General features: G+C 45.6%; 1 protein-coding gene across 7 annotated transcripts in view; it reads right to left on the minus strand.

The window, feature by feature from the left end:
* Positions 1-19,199, minus strand: part of TMEM98 (transmembrane protein 98) — a 304,662-nt gene that overhangs the window by 41,069 nt on the left and 244,394 nt on the right. For all 7 annotated transcript variants that reach the window (XM_069238063.1, XM_069238067.1, XM_069238065.1 and 4 more), the window contains one exon: positions 10,876-11,007. In XM_069238063.1, coding sequence (XP_069094164.1) covers positions 10,876-11,007 — 132 coding nt within the window. The remainder of the gene's footprint in view (positions 1-10,875; positions 11,008-19,199) is intronic.

Genomic DNA, 19,199 nt, shown 5'->3' on the forward strand with positions numbered 1-19,199 from the left:
ACCCTCACATTTCACTGGGGCCTCCACTTCCACTACGGACTACTCGTCTCATTGATCGGTTGTCACAGATTAACTCCACCAGTCTCCCCTCCAACTTGACAGCATTCGTGTGGAATATCCACGGCCTCACTCACTATATCAAGAGGAAGAAAGTACTGGCCTATCTGCAGTCCCAGAGAGCGGACATTGCCCTACTGCAGGAGACACACCTATCCCAACTTGAATCTGATAAGTTGCGCCGTGACTGGGTGGGAAGATCAATCCATAGTAGCTGTCCGGCAGCCTCCGCGTTTGGCCCAACTCGGAAGTGTGGTGTTGACATTCTCATTTAAAAGACCTTACCCCTAAATATCCTGAAAATGTAGCCAGATACCCAGGGCTGCTACATCTTAGCCAAAGTCAAGGTAGCAGGCAGGGTCCTATGTTCGGGCTCGATCTACGCCCCCACTGGGAACAACCAGTCCTTTCTTCTTTCCCTCAATCGCCTCCTAATGGAAATCGGGCCCGCATTACCTCCTGGGAGGGGATTGTAACTTTGCTATCGGTCCGGTCATCGATCGCACAGGCCCCTTAGATCATTGTAACCAGGCAGAGAGAGCCCTCTTACATGACGTACTAGCCGATCATGGCCTAACCGATCCATGGCGTTTAGCCCATTCACGGAATAGGGAATACTCCTTCATCTCAATGGCCCACGGCTCCCAGTCCAGGATTGATTACTACCTGATATCCCATGGGACAGTGGCGTTACTTGGTGACTCCGGTCTTCTACTTGCTGCACTCTTGGACCACTCTCCAGTCCTCCTTGTTTTGAACCTGCGTCTTACCTTCCCGAGCACAAACCGTTGGGACTTAATATTTCCCGCTGCTGTAACCCCCCAAGGCAAAACCCAATTACAGTCCCACGTCTCCACATATCTCGGAAACAATAAAGGTTCTGTCGCCTTTCCTAGAAAGTTATAGGCAGCAGTGAAAGTGACCCTCCGGGGCAAATTCATGAGGGGTGCAGCCCTCGCTAATGCCAGACAACGCTCCCATCAAAAAGACCCGGAGGCCCAGATAGCAAACTACATGCGCACGTATACCACTGACCCATCCCCACTTAACCGCCAAAAACTGGAACAGGCTAAGATGGACCTTAACAACTTTTACATATCTAAGGCTGAGCACACTCTTCAGAGGCTGAGAGGGCATCATTATGAACATGGGGAATAGGCGCGCCTCCTGGCAGCGCAGCTGTGCCAAAAGGAAGCAGCACTTGCCATCCCGGCAAAGCAAAATGCCACTGGCAATATCATTACCCACCCCAAGACATTTTCCGCAAATTCGCCGTCTTCTACTGGGCTCTTTACACTCACGGAATGGTGGAAGATCCTGAATGCCTTAACACATTCTTAAAGGGCCTCTGTCTGCCCACACTTACAGAGGAAGGCAGAGACCTCCTACAGGGCGAGATCAGCAAGGAGGAAATCACGCAGGCAATTACCAAACTTTCATACCACAAAGCACCAGGCAAAGATGGATTCCCAGCGGAATTCTATAAATGGGCAGGCGCGGATGTGGTGGATACTCTGTATGAGGCCTTGCAGGAAACAACCTCAGCTGGCACCATAGGACCTATCTCCAACAGGGCTACCATAGCGGTCCTACTCAAACAGGGTAGGAACCCCTTACCATGTGGCAGTTACAGGCCCATCTCCCTCTTGAACAGAGATATTAAAATCCTGGTTGGATACCTGGCTAACTATCTGCGGAAGGTCATCCCTTTCCGTGTTCACCATTCTCAGGTGGGGTTTGTGCCTGGTCGCTCCTCCAGGAATAATTTACGCACTCTGGCCCAAATGCTCTGGTCCGCCAAGGACCTACCTGATGAAGCTCTCCCCCTCTCACTGGACACAGAAAAGGCGTTCAACAGAATAGAGTGATGGCACCTCTTCCGAGTGTTACTTCATTTTGTGTTGGGTGATGATATCATCAATAAGGTACGCTGGCTCTATGAATCACCTATGGTGCAATTGAATTGCAGTGGCTTTGTGTCTGAACGTTTTCCTGTTAGGCGAGGCATCCGACAAAGATGCCCTCTCTTCCCGATCCTGTTCCTCCTTGTCATGGATCCGGTGGCAGCTGCCATCCGACAGGAGCCGTCCATCCCGGTTGTTCCTGTGCCAGGGGGACACATCCAAGATATACTTGTATGCTGACGACATATTGCTTACCTTAACGGACCCCCAACACTCTTTCCTAAAGCTCTGGGGCTATCTCTCTGACTTCGCAACATTATCAGGATATAAGATGAACTGGGACAAAAGCGAGGTGTTACCCCTGTCACGTCCTGCCACCAAAGCGGCAGTTATGGCTTTCCTTGTTCGCTGGACACCGTCCCTACGCAAATATCTGGGCATATACATAAACTGGGGTCTAGACTGCGCTATTGATGACAACCTGCACCCACTGATTGAAAGCATCCAGAGGGATTTTGCTAAATGGTCGCACCTCAGTCTCCCACTTTGGGGCAGGGTACAGGCAGTACGGGTGGTGACGGTACCCTGTTTCACTTATGTCCTCGGCATGCTAACCCTCCTCACCCCACTTCCCACACTACGTGCAATTGATCGTAGTATATGCTCATTTGTCTGGGGTGAGGCAAAACCCCATCTATCCTGCGCTAAGCTGCTGGCCCATCGCTCCTATAGAGGCATTGGCCTCCCCTCTGTGGAACACTATGCATTGTCCCTCCATTTATCGCAACTTAAATTATTTGATGCCGGAGGCAGCAGATATACCGCAATGGGTTCAAATACCATGCAAGCTTCTAGACAGCTCGAATTGAATGGACTTGATATACGACGCTGGGGAGGCCAGAATGTGGGCTACTCATCTGGTGATACAAGCTATGATAAAATCCTGGCAACGCTCTCATTGCCTACTCGGGGTGGATACGCATCTTCACAAACACGCACCACTCTGGGGCAACGCCCAGCTTCGCATAGGAAGTCAGACACTAGACTGGAGCGAATGGCGAGATGTAGGCATTACACACCTAGGACAGACCATTACTGCTGGGCCCCTCAAATCTTTTGCTGTCCTGGAGGCAGAATATAGCCTCCCCTCCCGTCAACCATGAAAATATACGCAATTACAGCACTGCCTTAACCCCTTCAGTGCTGCTGTGCCCAGGACGTAACCATTACGTCCTGTGCACAGAGCCAAGAGGGAGCGCTAGCGCTCCCTCTGTGGTGTTTTCCCCCCCACCCCTCCAAGTCAGGGATGGAAGGGGAAGCCCTTCCCCACCGACCCCCACAACCCCCCCGTGACGTCAGCGCGCGAGCGCGCGCTGATTAGTCACAGGGTTTCCCCCATCGCGCTGGAAGCAGAGCTTCCAGCGCGATTGAAAGAGAAATGCTTTGCATTTCTCTTTCAATCCCATGGGGGAGGCCCCGAGAGGCTTCAAAGGGAAGGAAATGTATTTCCTTCCCTTTGAAGTCTCTCACAGGGTTTCAAAAGCCGAATTGCTTGCAATCCGGCTTTTGAAACCCCACTAGACACCAGGGATTTTTTATTTTCTTCCTGAAACTGTCAAAAGGGAGCGACCCCTTGGGCAAGGGTCGCTCCCAGGGGGGGCATTTTTTGGGGAAGGCCTTTTTTGGCCTATTATTAGGCCGATCTGCCCCCAGGGGGGGCAGAAACCTCTAGGCACCAGGGAGCTTTTTTTTTTTCTTTTTGTGATGTTTTCTTTTTTTTTTAGGTGGGGAGCGACCCCTTAGGCAAGGGTCGCTCCCCTACGGGGCAATATATATTTAGGCCATTTCTGCCCCCCTTGGGGGCAGATTGGCCTATGTTGATGAGGCCAATCTGCCCCCAAGGGGGGCAGAAACCATTAGACACCAGGGAGTTTTTTTTTCCGCGAATTTCACGCAACGGGAGCGACCCCTTGGGCAAGGGTCGCTCCCAAAAGGGGGCATTTTTTTGGGAAGGACTTTTCTGCCCCCCCTGGGGGCAGAAACCTCTAGGCACCAGGGATCATTTATTTATTTTTTTGTTATGTTTTCTTTTTTTTTTAGGTGGGGAGCGACCCCTTAGGCAAGGGACGCTCCCCTAGGGGGCAAATTATATTTAGGCCATTTCTGCCCCCTTTGGGGGCAGATTGGCCTATTTTGATGAGGCCAATCTGCCCCCAAGGGGGGCAGAAACCATTAGACACCAGGGAGTTATTTTTTTTGCGTGAATTTCACGCAAGGGGAGCGACCCCTTAGGCAAGGGTCGGTCACTGGGGGGGGGGGAATTATTTTAGGCCATTTCTGCCCCCCTGGGGGGTAGATCAGCTTATTTTGATTCGGCTGATCTGCCCCCAAGGGGGGCAGAAACCACTAGGCACCAGGGATCTTTTTTTTGCGCCGTCACGCAAGGGGAGCGACCTAGTAGGCAAGGGTCGCTCGCGGGGGGGGTGGGGGTAGGGGCACATTTATTTTAGGCCATCTCGGCCTATTGGAAACCTCTAGGCGCCAGGGCAAATTATTTTTTGGCAGAAACCACTAGGCACCGGGGATTTGTTTTTTGGCGCCAATGTCACGCAGGGGGAGCGACCCCGTAGGCAAGGGTCGCTCCCGAGGGGGGGGGCAAGTTTATTTTAGGCCATTTCTGCCCCCCCTGGGGGCAGATTGGTAGATTTTAGGTCAATCTGCCCCCAAGGGGGCAGAAACCACTAGGCACCGGGGATTTGTTTTTTGGCGCCAATGTCACGCAGGGGGAGCGACCCCGTAGGCAAGGGTCGCTCCCGGGGGGGGGGTTTTGGGGGGGCAAGTTTATTTTAGGCCATTTCTGCCCCCCCGGGGGCAGATTGTCCTATTATTAGGCCGATCTGCCACCAGGGGGGGCAGAAACCTCTAGGCGCCAGTGCAATTTGTTTTGAGGTGTTTTTTTTTGTTGTTTGTTCGTTTTTTTTGCGATGGGGAGCGACCCATCAGGCAAGGGCAAGGGTCGCTCCCCTGGGGGGCAAATTGTATTTAGACCATTTCTGCCCCCCTTGGGGGCAGATTGGTCGATTTTAGGTCAATCTGCCCCCAAGGGGGCAGAAACCACTAGGCACCGGGGATTTGTTTTTTGGCGCCAATGTCACGCAGGGGGAGCGACCCCGTAGGCAAGGGTCGCTCCTGGTGGGGGGGTGGGGGTTGGGGATGCAAATTTATTTTAGGCCATTTCTGCCCCCCCCGGGGGCAAATCGGCCTATTATTAGGCCGATCTGCCACCAGGGGGGGGGGGGCAGACACCTCTAGGCGCCAGGGCAAATTTTTTTTGTGTGTTTTTTTATTTGTTTGTTTGTTTTTTTAGAGATGGGGAGCGACCCATCAGGCAAGGGTCGCTCCCCTGGGGGGCAAACTGTATTTAGACCATTTCTGCCCCCCTTGGGGGCAGATTGGTCGATTTTAGGTCAATCTGCCCCAAGGGGGCAGAAACCACTAGGCACCGGGGATTTGTTTTTTGGCGCCAATGTCACGCAGGGGGAGCGACCCCGTAGGCAAGGGTCGCTCCTGGGCAGGGGGAGGGTTTGGGGGGGTCAAATTTATTTTAGGGCATTTCCCCCCCCCGGGGCCGGCTGAGCTAGAGGCCAAAATCCACAGGTAGGCACTTTGCAAAAAACACCTCTGTTTTCTTTGAAAAAATATGTTGTGTCCACGTTGTGTTTTGGGCCATTTCCTTTCATGGGCGCTAGGCCTACCCACACAAGTGAGGTACCATTTTTATCGAGAGACTTAGGGGAACGCTGGGTGGAAGGAAATTTGTGGCTCCTCTCAGATTCCAGAACTTTCTGTCACCGAAATGAGAGGAAAAAGTGTTTTTTGGCCAAATTTTGATGTTTGCAAAGGATTCTGGGTAACAGAACCTGGTCAGAGCCCCGCAAATCACTCCATCTTGGATTCCCCTAGGTCTCTAGTTTTCAAAAATGCGCTGGTTTGCTAGGTTTCCCCAGGTGCCGACTGAGCTAGAGGCCAAAATCCACAGGTAGGCACTGTTTTCTATGAAAAAAAATATGTTGTGTCCACGTTGTGTTTTGGGCCATTTCCTGTCGCGAGCGCTAGGCCTACCCACACAAGTGAGGTATCATTTTTACCGGGAGACTTGAGGAACGCTGGGTGGAAGGAAATTTGTGGCTCCTCTCAGATTCCAGAACTTTCTGCCACAGAAATGTGAGGAACATGTGTTTTTTTTAGCCAAATTTTGAGGTTTGCAAAGGATTCTGGGTAACATAACCTGGTCCGAGCCACACAAGTCACCCCATCTTGGATTCCCCTAGGTCTCTAGTTTTCAGAAATGCACAGGTTTGGTAGGTTTCCCTAGGTGGCGGCTGAGCTACAGGCCAAAATCTACAGGTAGGCACTTTGCAAAAAACACCTCTGTTTTCTTTAAAAAATTGGATGTGTCCACGTTGCGCTTTGGGGCGTTTTCTGTCGCGGGCGCTAGGCCTACCCACACAAGTGAGGTATCATTTTTATCGGGAGACGTGGGGGAACGCTGGGTGGAAGGAAATTTGTGGCTCCTCTCAGATTCCAGAACTTTCTGCCACAGAAATGTGAGGAACATGTGTTTTTTTAGCCAAATTTTGAGGTTTGCAAAGGATTCTGGGTAACAGAACCTGGTCCGAGCCACACAAGTCACCCCATCTTGGATTCCCCATGGTCTCTAGTTTTACGAAAAGGACAGGTTTGGTAGGTTTCCCTAGGTGGCGGCTGAGCTACAGGCCAAAATCTACAGGTAGGCACTTTGCAAAAAACACCTCTGTTTTCTTTCAAAGATTTGGATGTGTCCATGTTGCGCTTTGGGGCGTTTCCTGTCGCGGGCGCTAGGCCTACCCACACAAGTGAGGTATCATTTTTATCGGGAGACGTGGGGGAACGCTGGGTGGAAGGAAATTTGTGGCTCCTCTCAGATTCCAGAACTTTCTGCCACAGAAATGTGAGGAACATGTGTTTTTTTAGCCAAATTTTGAGGTTTGCAAAGGATTCTGGGTAACAGAACCTGGTCCGAGCCACACAAGTCACCCCATCTTGGATTCCCCTAGGTCTCTAGTTTTCAGAAATGCACAGGTTTGGTAGGTTTCCCTAGGTGCCGGCTGAGCTACAGGCCAAAATCTACAGGTAGGCACTTTGCAAAAAACAGCTCTGTTTTCTGTGATGTGTCCACGTTGTGTTTTGGGGCATATCCTGTCGCGGGCGCTAGGCCTACCCACACAAGTGAGGTATCATTTTTATCGGAAGACTTGGGGGATCATAGATTAGCAAAACAAGTTTTATTGCCCCTTGTCTTTCTCTACATTTTTCCCTTCCAAATGTAAGACAGTGTGTAAAAAAGACGTCTATTTGAGAAATGCCCTGTAATTCACATGCTAGTATGGGCACCCCGGAATTCAGAGATGTGCAAATAACCACTGCTTCTCAACACCTTATCTTGTGCCCATTTTGGAAATACAAAGGTTTTCTTGATAGCTATTTTTTACTCTTTATATTTCAGCAAATGAATTGCTGTATACCCGGCATAGAATGAAAACCCACTGCAGGGTGCAGGTCATTTATTGGCTCTGGGTACCTAGAGTTCTTGATGAACCTACAAGCCCTATATATCCCTGCAACCAGAAGAGTCCAGCAGACGTAACTGTATATTGCTTTCGAAAATCTGACATTGCAGGAAAAAGTTACAGAGTAAAACGTAGAGAAAAATTGATGTTTTTTTCACCTCAATTTAAATATTTTTCTTTTTCAGTTGTTATTTTCTGTAGGAAACCCTTGTAGGATCTACACAAATTACCCCTTGCTGAATTCAGAATTCTGTCTACTTTTCAGAAATGTTGCGGTTTCTGGGATCCAGCATTGGTTTCATGCCCATTTCTGTCACTGACTGGAAGGAGGCTGAAAGCACAAAAAATCGTAAAAATGGGGTATGTCCCAGTAAAATGCCAAAATTGTGTTGAAAAATTGGGTTTTCTGATTCAAGTCTGCCTGTTCCTAAAAGCTGGGAAGCTGGTGATTTTAGCACCGCAAACCCTTTGTTGATGCCCTTTTCAGGGAAAAAAACCACAAGCCTTCTTCTGCAGCCCATTTTTCCAATTTTTTTGAAAAAAACGAAATTTTCACTGTTTTTTGGCTAATTTCTTGGCCTCCTTCTGGGGAACCCACAAAGTCTGGGTACCTCTAGAATCCCTAGGATGTTGGGAAAAAAGGATGCACATTTGGCGTGGGTAGCTTATGTGAACAAAAAGTTATGAGGGCCTAAGCGCGAACTGCTCCAAATAGCCAAAAAAAGGCTCGGCACAGGAGGGGGAAAAGGCCTGGCAGCGAAGGGGTTAATCAATGCCTGGTCCCCGTCCATGGTACGTACTGCCTTTCCCGGTGCTTTCATACCTGCGACTGCGGGGTAAATGTCATGGGGTGATGTCGGGATTAGACGCACTCTTGATACGCCATCTCTTTTCCCTACCCCTCTTAAACACGCTTCACAGCTCCTGGCAAACAAAACTTCAAACAGAATTCGATCCGGAGGAATGGGCAGAACTCCTGGAGGCACGCGGTCATGGCGCCACGGAGGCATGCATGAAATTTTGTTTATTCAAAACTTTACATGATTGGTATTGAACTCCGGCCTAACTGAGGGTGGCAAGGCTCATGCCTCATGCCCAGTGCTGGTGCTGTCCTGCCTCCCTTTGTGACCTCATACATTTCATCTGTGACTGTCCCTCTATAGGACCTTATTAGGGGGAGCTGGGCAGTTCGCTCCAAAATATTCTCCCTCTCCAGGTCCCATTTTCCCGCTCTCTGATCTTCCTACACGAGACCGGAAACCCACAAGTCGCTTACTACATATTGCACTCACCACGGCAAAACTTTGCGACTTGCGCCACTGGCACTCTCTGACTCTCCCTGCTCATTATGAATGTCTCAGGACAATGTACCAGTCAGAGACATTTGAATGCACCATCTAAAATTTACAAGACAACCTAGATGTCTTCCTAATTATTTAGGAGCCATTTCTATAACCGATTAGGGAATGAGCAAAACTGCATACTGATGCCTAATGGCCCTTGCCCCTGCCTTCATGGGTTCGCTCTCCACCTGTCCTGACCACCCCGGCTACCACTGCACGCAATCCACTAGTCTTCCTACTCCCTACTACCCTGCCCACCTCCTTTCTCCCTGCTGCCCCCTTGACTTTCCTTTCCTGTCATATCTGCCCCTCCAGATTCCTTTCCATTTATGTTATTACTGAAGTGTCATGAGGCCCCTGATTGAATCACTCATTTCCTCTCCAATATCATCTTTCACAGGACACTACTGGTGAGCCTCGACCTGTCGAAGCGCGGCACACCCTCCACGTACACTTTCCATACCCATGTAAGCAGACTAGGGGACATCCGTCACCTCTCCTCTGAGACCAAGATGCCCACATATTCCTCCCCCCCCACTGCAACGGTAAACATATCCCATATTCCGAATGCTACACACGCGATTGGATTGCCCCCTTGTGTACCCTGTTAGACGTAGACACCATACATGATGTGTCATTGTGCCGCCAGATTCTGTGCCTTGATTACGACTGTATTTACATGTATCTGCACGGGTGCCTCCTACTCTAATGTTACAGATATACCTTTTCTGTTTTGATCTTGTTTTTGATATGTGCTCAATAAAGAAACGCAAAACAAAAAGATTGTACTGGGCAGCCCCTGGCCTTTATGATTTTGGGACCAATTATACATTTTAGCAGAATGTAGTTTGTTTTTGTAAAGAAACCGATGTACATCCTGGCATGTGATACTCGTTTGTGGGATAAACTGATATATTTTTGGCATTGTAATTCTTGCATATGGGACACACTTGTAAATTTTAGGATTTTCTGATGGGTGTTTGTAGGTAAAACAGTTGTACTTTGGCACAATGTGATGACTATTTCTGTGATAAATGGACAGAATTTTTAATAATGTGTTTTGGATACATTTGCATTTTGAGTCAACATGATGCATGACATGCTTTAGGATAATGGGATGTTTGTTTCTTTGACAAACTAGTCAATTTTGAATCAACATGATGCTTCTTTACAGGATTTTGGGACAAAGTGAATATTGCTTGATGGATACTCTGAAGATTGAAATGGATCTAATGTGTTAAGTGGAGAGTTGGTGCTTATTTGCAGAAAAATTTCATAACTACTTAGGAGTAATCTGTTTCTGAATGAAATGTTAAAACTATATGATAAAATACATAATGATTATTTGAGGGAATGTTTACTTGGGAGAGAAGGGGGCAGATATTTGAGACTCAATAGCAGCCGCTCAGCCCTAGTGAAAATATATTGGGCACCCAAAAATGGCAGTGGCACCCATGAAATCCCTGCATGTTAATCTGATCTACTTGTAATCAGGGTCAACGTGTAGTGTACAATTGGCCACAGGTGATAATCCTAACTCCCCTATTGGAATTCTCTCTCAGGCTCTTATGGTCCAGGAGTGGGCCCAGACAGATATCTCCTTACAGGAACAAAGAAGAGTTCTGAAGCAGACAATGAATTGAGGCAGCATAACCCTCGTCCTTGTCTTACAGCTCTAAAGACCGTCGTGACTTAGAAAATAGGAAGCCCAGAAACAATTATAGATAAAAAGGCTCAGGAATGAGTATAATCTTAGAACACCTGAGCAGTCTAGTTGGAAGATTCAAAGTTCTCTACCATTACATAGTGTTTAACTAAGTGTCTTAATTAAAACAATCAGTGTGTGTATTATAAGATTTTAGAGGTTTTCTAACAGTAAAAGCCACATTTATATAATGTCCATCTTCATTATGTCAGTGAGGACTTTTAAGAGAAATTTAGGAGAAAATGTAATAATCTTACGAGGCATCTTCAATCCAATCTTCATTTTCCAGAATATCTTCAATATTGGGGTTTGTTATCACAACATCATCTAACTCCAGCTCGGAGGGTTCTGACTGAGTTTCCATGGCCCCAATGAGATCAACAGTGGGTCTGTAAAGGAAGATGTAATGAGTCACTGAACAACATGGTAATAATCTGATAATTTTTATACAAGTCACAGGACACATGTTAATCCAGTGTGGACACCAGTGAGATAGCACTGGTTTTCTGTAATGTACTTAACATCAATGAATCTCTTTTGAGCTGCAATTTGTTCTGACCAACTATGGTTGTGGTAGTTCCATAGCCAAACCCTTCATTTCTGGAGTGATGGATTGTCTGAAGCGCTATATATCTTAAAAAAAGATTGTTTTAGCAAGGAAACATATATGATAAAGTAATAAAAACTACTAATTAAACTCAACAGTTACTTCCTAAATGCCATCGAGTAAAAACAACAAAGCACTTCTATCCACATCCATTCCCTAGAGCGACCATTAACCAGCTGCACTGCCAGTGCATTCTGGTTTCAGTGGAAGTTGTTACAAGTTAAACAACAGAAGCCCAAACCTGAAACAAAGGGCCTGAAGAAAAGCAAGCAGTAATATTCAAACCCAATTATAGATAACATTTGAGCGCCCAGCACGTGATCCACAAAAACACATTACGCAACACTTTTTTGTTTCGAAATATGAAGTGAGTGATTCACTATGGCATTTTCTCGTATTAACCTAATTAAACCTACTTACTTTCACTAGGATTAACTCCTCCCTCTGCCCCTTCACCCCCATGTAGCCACACTGGGGCTTGTCTCCTGCACAGCACTCCATTGCTAGGCCGCTAGGTTTGCGCTTTAGAAGTAACAAAATATATCAATAAACATACAAATCACAAAATTTTACTGTGCATGGAAAAGACATGCCAAAAGTAATTAACCCTGGAATATGCTGGCATGAGGAACTAAATTATTGTATAGTGATCAGTTTAACAATATGAGGGCAGTAAATCCACTAATGGGCAACCCTCTTTAATGGCTGGTAAATCTATACTGCCCATACTCATACCCAGCGCTAACTGGAATGGTCTGTTTCTTTCCACTGAAAGATTCAACTACCTGTGAGTCCATTGACGGTGCTTCATGTTCATTTCTGATGCTCAACAACACTGGTGATAAGTGAGTGCACCCAGCAAGGGCGGCTGCTGGCCTATCAAACATAGTTTTAGACACACTGCCAGTTAATACCAATTGACTCTAGTTCACAAGCAGAAGCTACTTTAGCTGTAACTCTGGATGGCTGATATACTATAACACCTCCCTCCCGGTGGAAAACATGGAAAGCTTTTAACATCTCCCATAATCCACATTGCTACTTCAGGTTCTCTTCATACAGGCTGCTGGACAAGACTGTCTGCAAGCTGGGCTCTTTCCAGAGAAACTGTAGATGGCTGTTCATCATCTCAATGGACTGGGCCCCTCAGAAAAAGGTTTTGCAGCTCCAAAGGATAGAATGGAATGCAAGCTCTTGCATGTGAGCAGATGTTAAGCTCCTGCTGAGAAGAATTCCATAATTGCTACTGTAATAGTCTGCATAATCCCCGGTTTACCAATACAATTCCCAAACCTTTCCATCTGCACAAGGACACAGTTTTTTTTACCTCTTCACCATATGTCACGTTGCCCAAATATGTGTGAATATGTGAAAAAGATTTACTTCCCCCCCGGTTTAACGAGGATCATAGAGTCCTGAGTAAGCACTGTAATAAATTGGAAAGATTTTGGACGAAGAATTACAGTCCCAAAGACAAAAAACTTTATAAAAAGGCTCTGAAGAACTACCATCTAACTATAAAAAAAACTCAAGTAACCTTCTTTGTCAATCAAATTGCTGAGTCAGGCAATAAATCTATAGACATCTTTAAGATAATCAAGAAATTGACCCAGCCTGACATTCTTTTACAGCCTTTAAAGGGCTCTCCTAATCTGTGTGAGCAACTATCTGTTTTCTTTGATAGTAAAATCATTGGTATTGTGGAAGCTCCTAATTCTTTGGGTCTTGAGGGCTTCCTAGAGTCAAGTTGGGTGGATTATTTGCCCTCTTGCCCAGCAAAGAACTCTTCCTTCTCCCCCTGTGGGTTTTCCACCATTTCCTTGGAGGCATCGGGACAGGCCTAGAAATCATGCAAGTCTGGCTCTCCTGATGACCCTTGCCCTACCCAAATTCTGACTGCCTATCTGAATACTATCAATCCTGTTTTAAATTTTCTCCTGAAGAGTTCTAGCCAATCTGCAACTGCTTCTAGCTGTTGGAAACAAGCTCAATTCATACCTTTATTGAAAGAACCCTTAGCAGACCGATCAATATCGAGAAATATCAGGTCTATCTCCCCACTGCCTGCTTTTTCCAAAATACTGGATAAGAGCATTAATGGAGAGTTGTTGAATTTCTGGCAACAGGGTCAGCTCCTGCACCCATCGCAGTCTGGCTTCCGACCATGTTTCAGTATGGAAACTACCATGGTCCAGATTACTGGTTTCATCAAGATGGGAAACATGTTGTGTTTATATTGTTAGATTTATCTGTGGCCTTGATACTGTCTGTCATGCTTTTCTCCTCCAGTGCCTAGAAAATACTGGCGTTGCTGAATCGGTCCTAGTTTGGATCTGCTCCTTCCTGTCGGACAGAAGCCAATCCGCCTGGATGTCACCATTCGTCTCAAACTCTAAAGCTCTCAAATTTGGGGTTCCTCAGGGCTCTGTTCTGATGCTTTTTAATGTTTATATGACCCCCTTATCACTGATTGAAACCTTCAGCGTCCAGATCATGTCTTAGGCTGACGATACGTAGGACCTGCTAACGCAGGATAAGAATGAGACTAATGCCTACAGAAAGTTTAAATCCTGCCTCACTGATGTTTTTCAGTGGATGTGACACAGCTATCTACAGTACAACACCCACAAAACAGATTTTTCTATTCGGTTCCCCACTACCCGTCTGGAATTGAGACTGTTGGACTGATCTTATTCCTCTGTCACCAGCTACGCTTGTGCGCAATGTGGAGATTAAATTTGACAACTTTATTTCCTTTGGGCCTCAGGTGTCAGTGGTGGCTAGTGCCTGCTTTGGACTTCTTAAGTCTATGAAGAAACTTTTACACTTACTCCCAGTATTGACCCAGAAGATGGTCGTTCATGCTCTCATCACATCCCGGTTAGATTAGGCTAATTCTCTCAATGTGGGTCTTCCGGCCTACCAGCTACACAAACTTTGGCCCAGAATGCAGCCATCCGGCTATTAATAAATGTTGCCAGAAGGGCCCATATCTGTCATCCCCTAAAGGACCTACATTGGCTGCCCATTTAAGAGAGGAACAAGTTTACCTGGCTCACTATGGCCCATTGGGCCTTCTGTCTGGTTGGCCCTGCTTTCACCTTGATTTATGGCAGGGCACAGCTGTTTTGTTCCCAGTTCTAGATTCCAATTTCATTCTTGGTATTTTGGTGCCAATTAACAGTCTATGATAATCGGATGATGTAATCAGGAGAAGCCTCTTCTACCGTGATCATCCATGGAGAGAAGGGGAGAGTAATCATATATCCTCTGGTGTCTCCACAATATTTGTTGTCCTGATGATGACCCTGCACTGATTGATCTGTTATTAGGGTCGAAACACCGACATAAGTCATAAGTGTGGACTGGTTTTTAAGTTTTTAATGTGGATATGGATATCCGAAGGACAGATATCCACTAACAACACATTTGTTCCAGTCACATGTATCTATATATAGCACCAGTGCACTTTTTTCACCTTGTCACTTTGCACTGCGCCGTCACTGTATAGAAGCACCTTTGGTATTATGATATTATGACATTCTTGTTTTGAAACTACAAAAATAAAATTATGTTTAATCTTTGAAGAATTCCTTTTCAAGAGGGGTTCTAGGAACAATAAAAAGAGTGCCTGTGGGAGTCAAGGGGGACACTCTCCCCTTGGGGACCATTTGCATCCGATATTGTGTAAACCCGGGTCCCTGAGTTATGGGTTATTACCCCGTATTGTAGACTATAAACTACTATGTGCTAGCTGTGGTGCCTCAATTTAAGAAGTAAAAATGAGGTGACTTCTCCTTTTCCTTGTTTGCGGCCAAGGCTTGAGCTGGGGCACTCCACAAGTAGCTGTGCGCTTTATAAATGTTCCTGATTTGATATGATTAGCTATCTGGGAATGGCTGCAAACAGTTGGCAGTGAAAGAGCAATGCTAGTGCTACCTCCTTTGACTTGCAGATGCCATGGGGGGGGATTCTCGAATTTATTTTCATGACCCTCTTAAGGCAGCCCATCTCCAGTCACATTAGAAGGAAAAGGTAGGTGAGTGGACAAGAAGCAAAAAAGACATGCCTGGTGGCAGCTGAGTCTCCCACCCTGGGTAAATTTGCAATAAGGCTAAAAGCAAGTGCTGAAAAAGGCTGTGGTAGCGTTGGGGGCAAAATGTCAGGACTGAGTAGTAGAATTTCTCCATTCACATGGCTAGTGAACAGAATAAAGCTAGCAACTCCATGACCACCTTCTCAGAACATTTATGGACATGGGAAGACTTCATCTGAAGAGGTAGGCCCTACTAGAAGAAAAATCCTGACTACTGGCTCCTGCTGGAAGAGGTCTCACACAAGGCCACAATGTTCCCTGAATCCTACTGGGACCCAGGGACGGGAACTGCTCAACAAGGGTCAAGTGGTTGGCCACCTGTTCCTGCTTCTGGGACACAACAATCACAAGTATTCCTGACTACAAGCAGACTTAGCTGACTAAAGAGGACTAGGCCCTGCAGGAGACCTGGCTTGAAAAAGCCTTGCTCAGAAGCCTGCCTGAGGAGCTTTGGACTGCAGGACTTGACAGAAGAATCTTTCCCAGACGTTGGATACTAAGGCACATATTTATGGGCTTTGTGGCGGAGGGCAATGCAGCAAATCACCTAGGTGCACTGCCTTGTGTCATAGGGAAGGGGCAGGAATGCGTAGTATTTATAAAATGTGCACATTCCTGCCCTTTACTGTGCACTGGTGCCCTATAGTCAGCCTAGTGCCAAACTAGGCACCCTTGCACTTTGTAAAGGCACCTTCCTGCACTAAAACAATCCTGAGAGGCTTTTCTCTTTTTCTGTGTATGCTGCAGAATGCAGCACGAATAGAAAGAGGACACAACAAAGAGAAACAAAGATATTTCTCTTCAGTACGCCTCACCTGGGGAGGCATAGGATTTTGGTCCATTCCCAGTTTTACCAGAGTTGATAAATCTGGGAATGTGTAAGAGTCCATGGATGTTGCATGGGAACACCCATTGAAACACCTCCCTGGTGCAGGATAATGTAATGCAGTGATTTGCGCTGCATTACATTACTTGAGATTTATGAGGCAACGGAGTGCCACGCTAGGTGGCCTTGTGTGGCTTCATAAATATTACTTAAAGTTTGCGTCGCTCTTGCACCACATTGCGTGGTGCAAAAGCAATGCCAACCAAGCCACAAATATGACACTAAGCATGAAGGTAAAACCTATAAGCCGACAGTTCACCTGGTGTGCCCAATCTCTGCTCCATCACAGTCGGCCTGTAATTGCGCATAGGTCCCAGTCCACCGCGAACTGTTGTTTTTTCTATAGTGCTTTAGCCTTAATATTTTTAAACAATCATATTGCCAGCTACACATAACCTCTTTTAATGATCTTGGGATCTTTTTGCTCATTAAAGCTTTCTAAATGGACTTGGTTAGTTTATTGTGTTGTGGTTTGTACTATAAAGTTGTTGTACTGGTTAAACATAGCATACCCTAATCTGGGGCGTTGACTCAGAGTACTAATTCTGCACCACAAGTCATAAGTTGAAAGCTTGGAATCTTACACTCGGATATAATGTGGGTTTTCAACTTTCCATTATCTTATGATATTGATTTGGGGCAAATTGGTCCACACCCCATCTGACAACCCACAACATGGATTAAAAGTGGGCATTCTTAAGGAAGAGAGAGGTGGGCCACACGGACTTCGTCCTAATCTGTGGCGTGCCTGCTGGTTTCTCCATAGCAACCAGGGGTTTAGCAGACATTATTTCAGAACTGTGTTTAGACCTAAGCAGAGTTGGTCTATTGAACTGGTAGGGTTACACCCTCCCAAATTAATGATCTCATTTCTGACAGAAAATGCATGAAAAGCACAAAAGATAATGGAAATTGTTCATGCAAAGTCTTTCCTATAGGATAACAATGAACCAAGAGACCGATCGTATTGATATTTTTTGTTTAATTTTAAGGCCCTTACTTCTCTACATGTAAGTAAAAACAATTATTCTTCATAAAAACAACTGTAATTCAAAATTAAGTATATTTGTACAGTATCTGACTCCAAACCTTCTACCAGCTCCTAGAGTGAGCCTTCACTGCCTTTGCAGAATCGTGCAAATAAAGGAAGTAACTTGGTTATCCAGTTGGGCTCCAAAAGACAATAGCAATCGTGGCCATAACTAGTAACCACTTACTGCCACATGCTTCAAATAATAGTCCCTATAAAGAGTATAGCGAAACCTAGGAAATAGGGATGAAAAAACATTCATTTGGAGGTTCAGCTCATTTAATTAATATTGTATAAATCCATGTTGTTCACATTCCCCCAGGGGATGACTCTAGCATTGCTAAGTCATGGTGAAAGTACTAATCAGAGATTGTATAATTACTCTTGCTACAATGGCTCTATGTGGCTTCTTGTTGCTTCTGTTTTCAGGTGCAAAACAATATTGCATAAATCACTTGATAGTAGAGTACTAATGCTTGGTGCTCAAAGTCAGGGTGGTTTGCTGAAATTAGGTGGAAAAAGGGACCAGTTTCATTGGAAAAATGAGCTAAGAAGAGTTATACAATTCTGAAAGGAGTAACACATAACTGTAACCAATGACTTCCTGGTAACATATATATACCTGCTTTCCCTTTCACTCAACATGTACTTCCAGTATGTGGTCCTAACTAAGCTGAGCATACTTACGCATCAAATAGGTAAAAAGCATACTTACGCATCAAAACCCCCAATAAACTAGGTACAGGATTGATATGCTGTAAGGAAGCCCAGGGTATACACTTACAAAGGGCAAACTCTTCTGAGGATACCCTTTTATACAGTTCTTACTAAAATGATAGGACTGCCTATTAGAACTTCAGTATGCCACAACTGAGTCCGTTCACACCATTGGAAACTGTTCACCCCATTCCTGGCTAGCTCACATTGCATCACCCAAACCCCTAACCTTACCTAGTGGATCGTGATTATGGCAACCTGAACATAACACTCGGATCCCGAAGGAAATCGTGGAAACATATGTTATCCTTTTGTTGGTGTTGCATGCCCCCCAAAACACAAGAGAGATACAAGGTGAGTTTTCAATGCATTTATTGGAACAATCGTAGGTTTGCATAGAGAGAATGAGCTGCCATAATTAGGCAGTTGAAACAAAGTAACATTACCAGCATTATTAACAAGATGAAAAGAATAAACAGTCCAGCCATGGTAATTGATTTCTGAATATTCCTACCTATCACTAACCCTATACAGACGGCATAGTGGGTATACCTTCTGCCTTTGTCTATCTAGGACGATAACCTTAGCCCCATACCTGGAGAACTGAACCAGGAAATTAGCCTGTGGTGTAGATGAAATTCCTTTTCTGGAAACGAGATCAGCGTCAGCTGAACTGCATGTCTAACACAGCATTCGTCCGAAGATGGTCGCAGCTGGTGGGCTTCTCTGACCCTCCTACATCAGGGAATGGTTTGTATAATCAAAGCCACACTACATTAGAGGCAGAGCTCTGGTGCAATGATAGATGTTAGAAGCTGTCCCCAAATAGGCAACGCAAGCACTAGGATATATTTCACTGTGTTCCTAGCCTTGAACAGAGTGTACAGATTACATGTCAAGAAAGGCTAACTAAAAACAAGCAGCATGTACAATGTATTCTTGGAATATTATTGTGCATGGGTAAATGTGTAAAATGTCACTACTAAAAGCGATGTCAGCTAATACTTGAAAATGTAAAATATGAAACTAAGCTAAAATAGAGATCTGTTGTTGGCCTAAGAAGACCTCAAAAACACCCTTCCCTTGGCCGTGAAAAGCAATCTTCTAGCAAGACTAGGCTAAAAAGAGATCAAATGTTCACTCCAACTAGCAAAGCAAACAAGTCATTACAATATGCCAATTAAAAACAGAAAATCAAATTAAACAATTTGATAACAACGAGGGTCTGAATTTTAAAAATCATTG

Source organism: Pleurodeles waltl, chromosome 6, assembly GCF_031143425.1.
Source record: "Pleurodeles waltl isolate 20211129_DDA chromosome 6, aPleWal1.hap1.20221129, whole genome shotgun sequence".
Lineage (NCBI taxonomy): Eukaryota > Metazoa > Chordata > Amphibia > Caudata > Salamandridae > Pleurodeles > Pleurodeles waltl.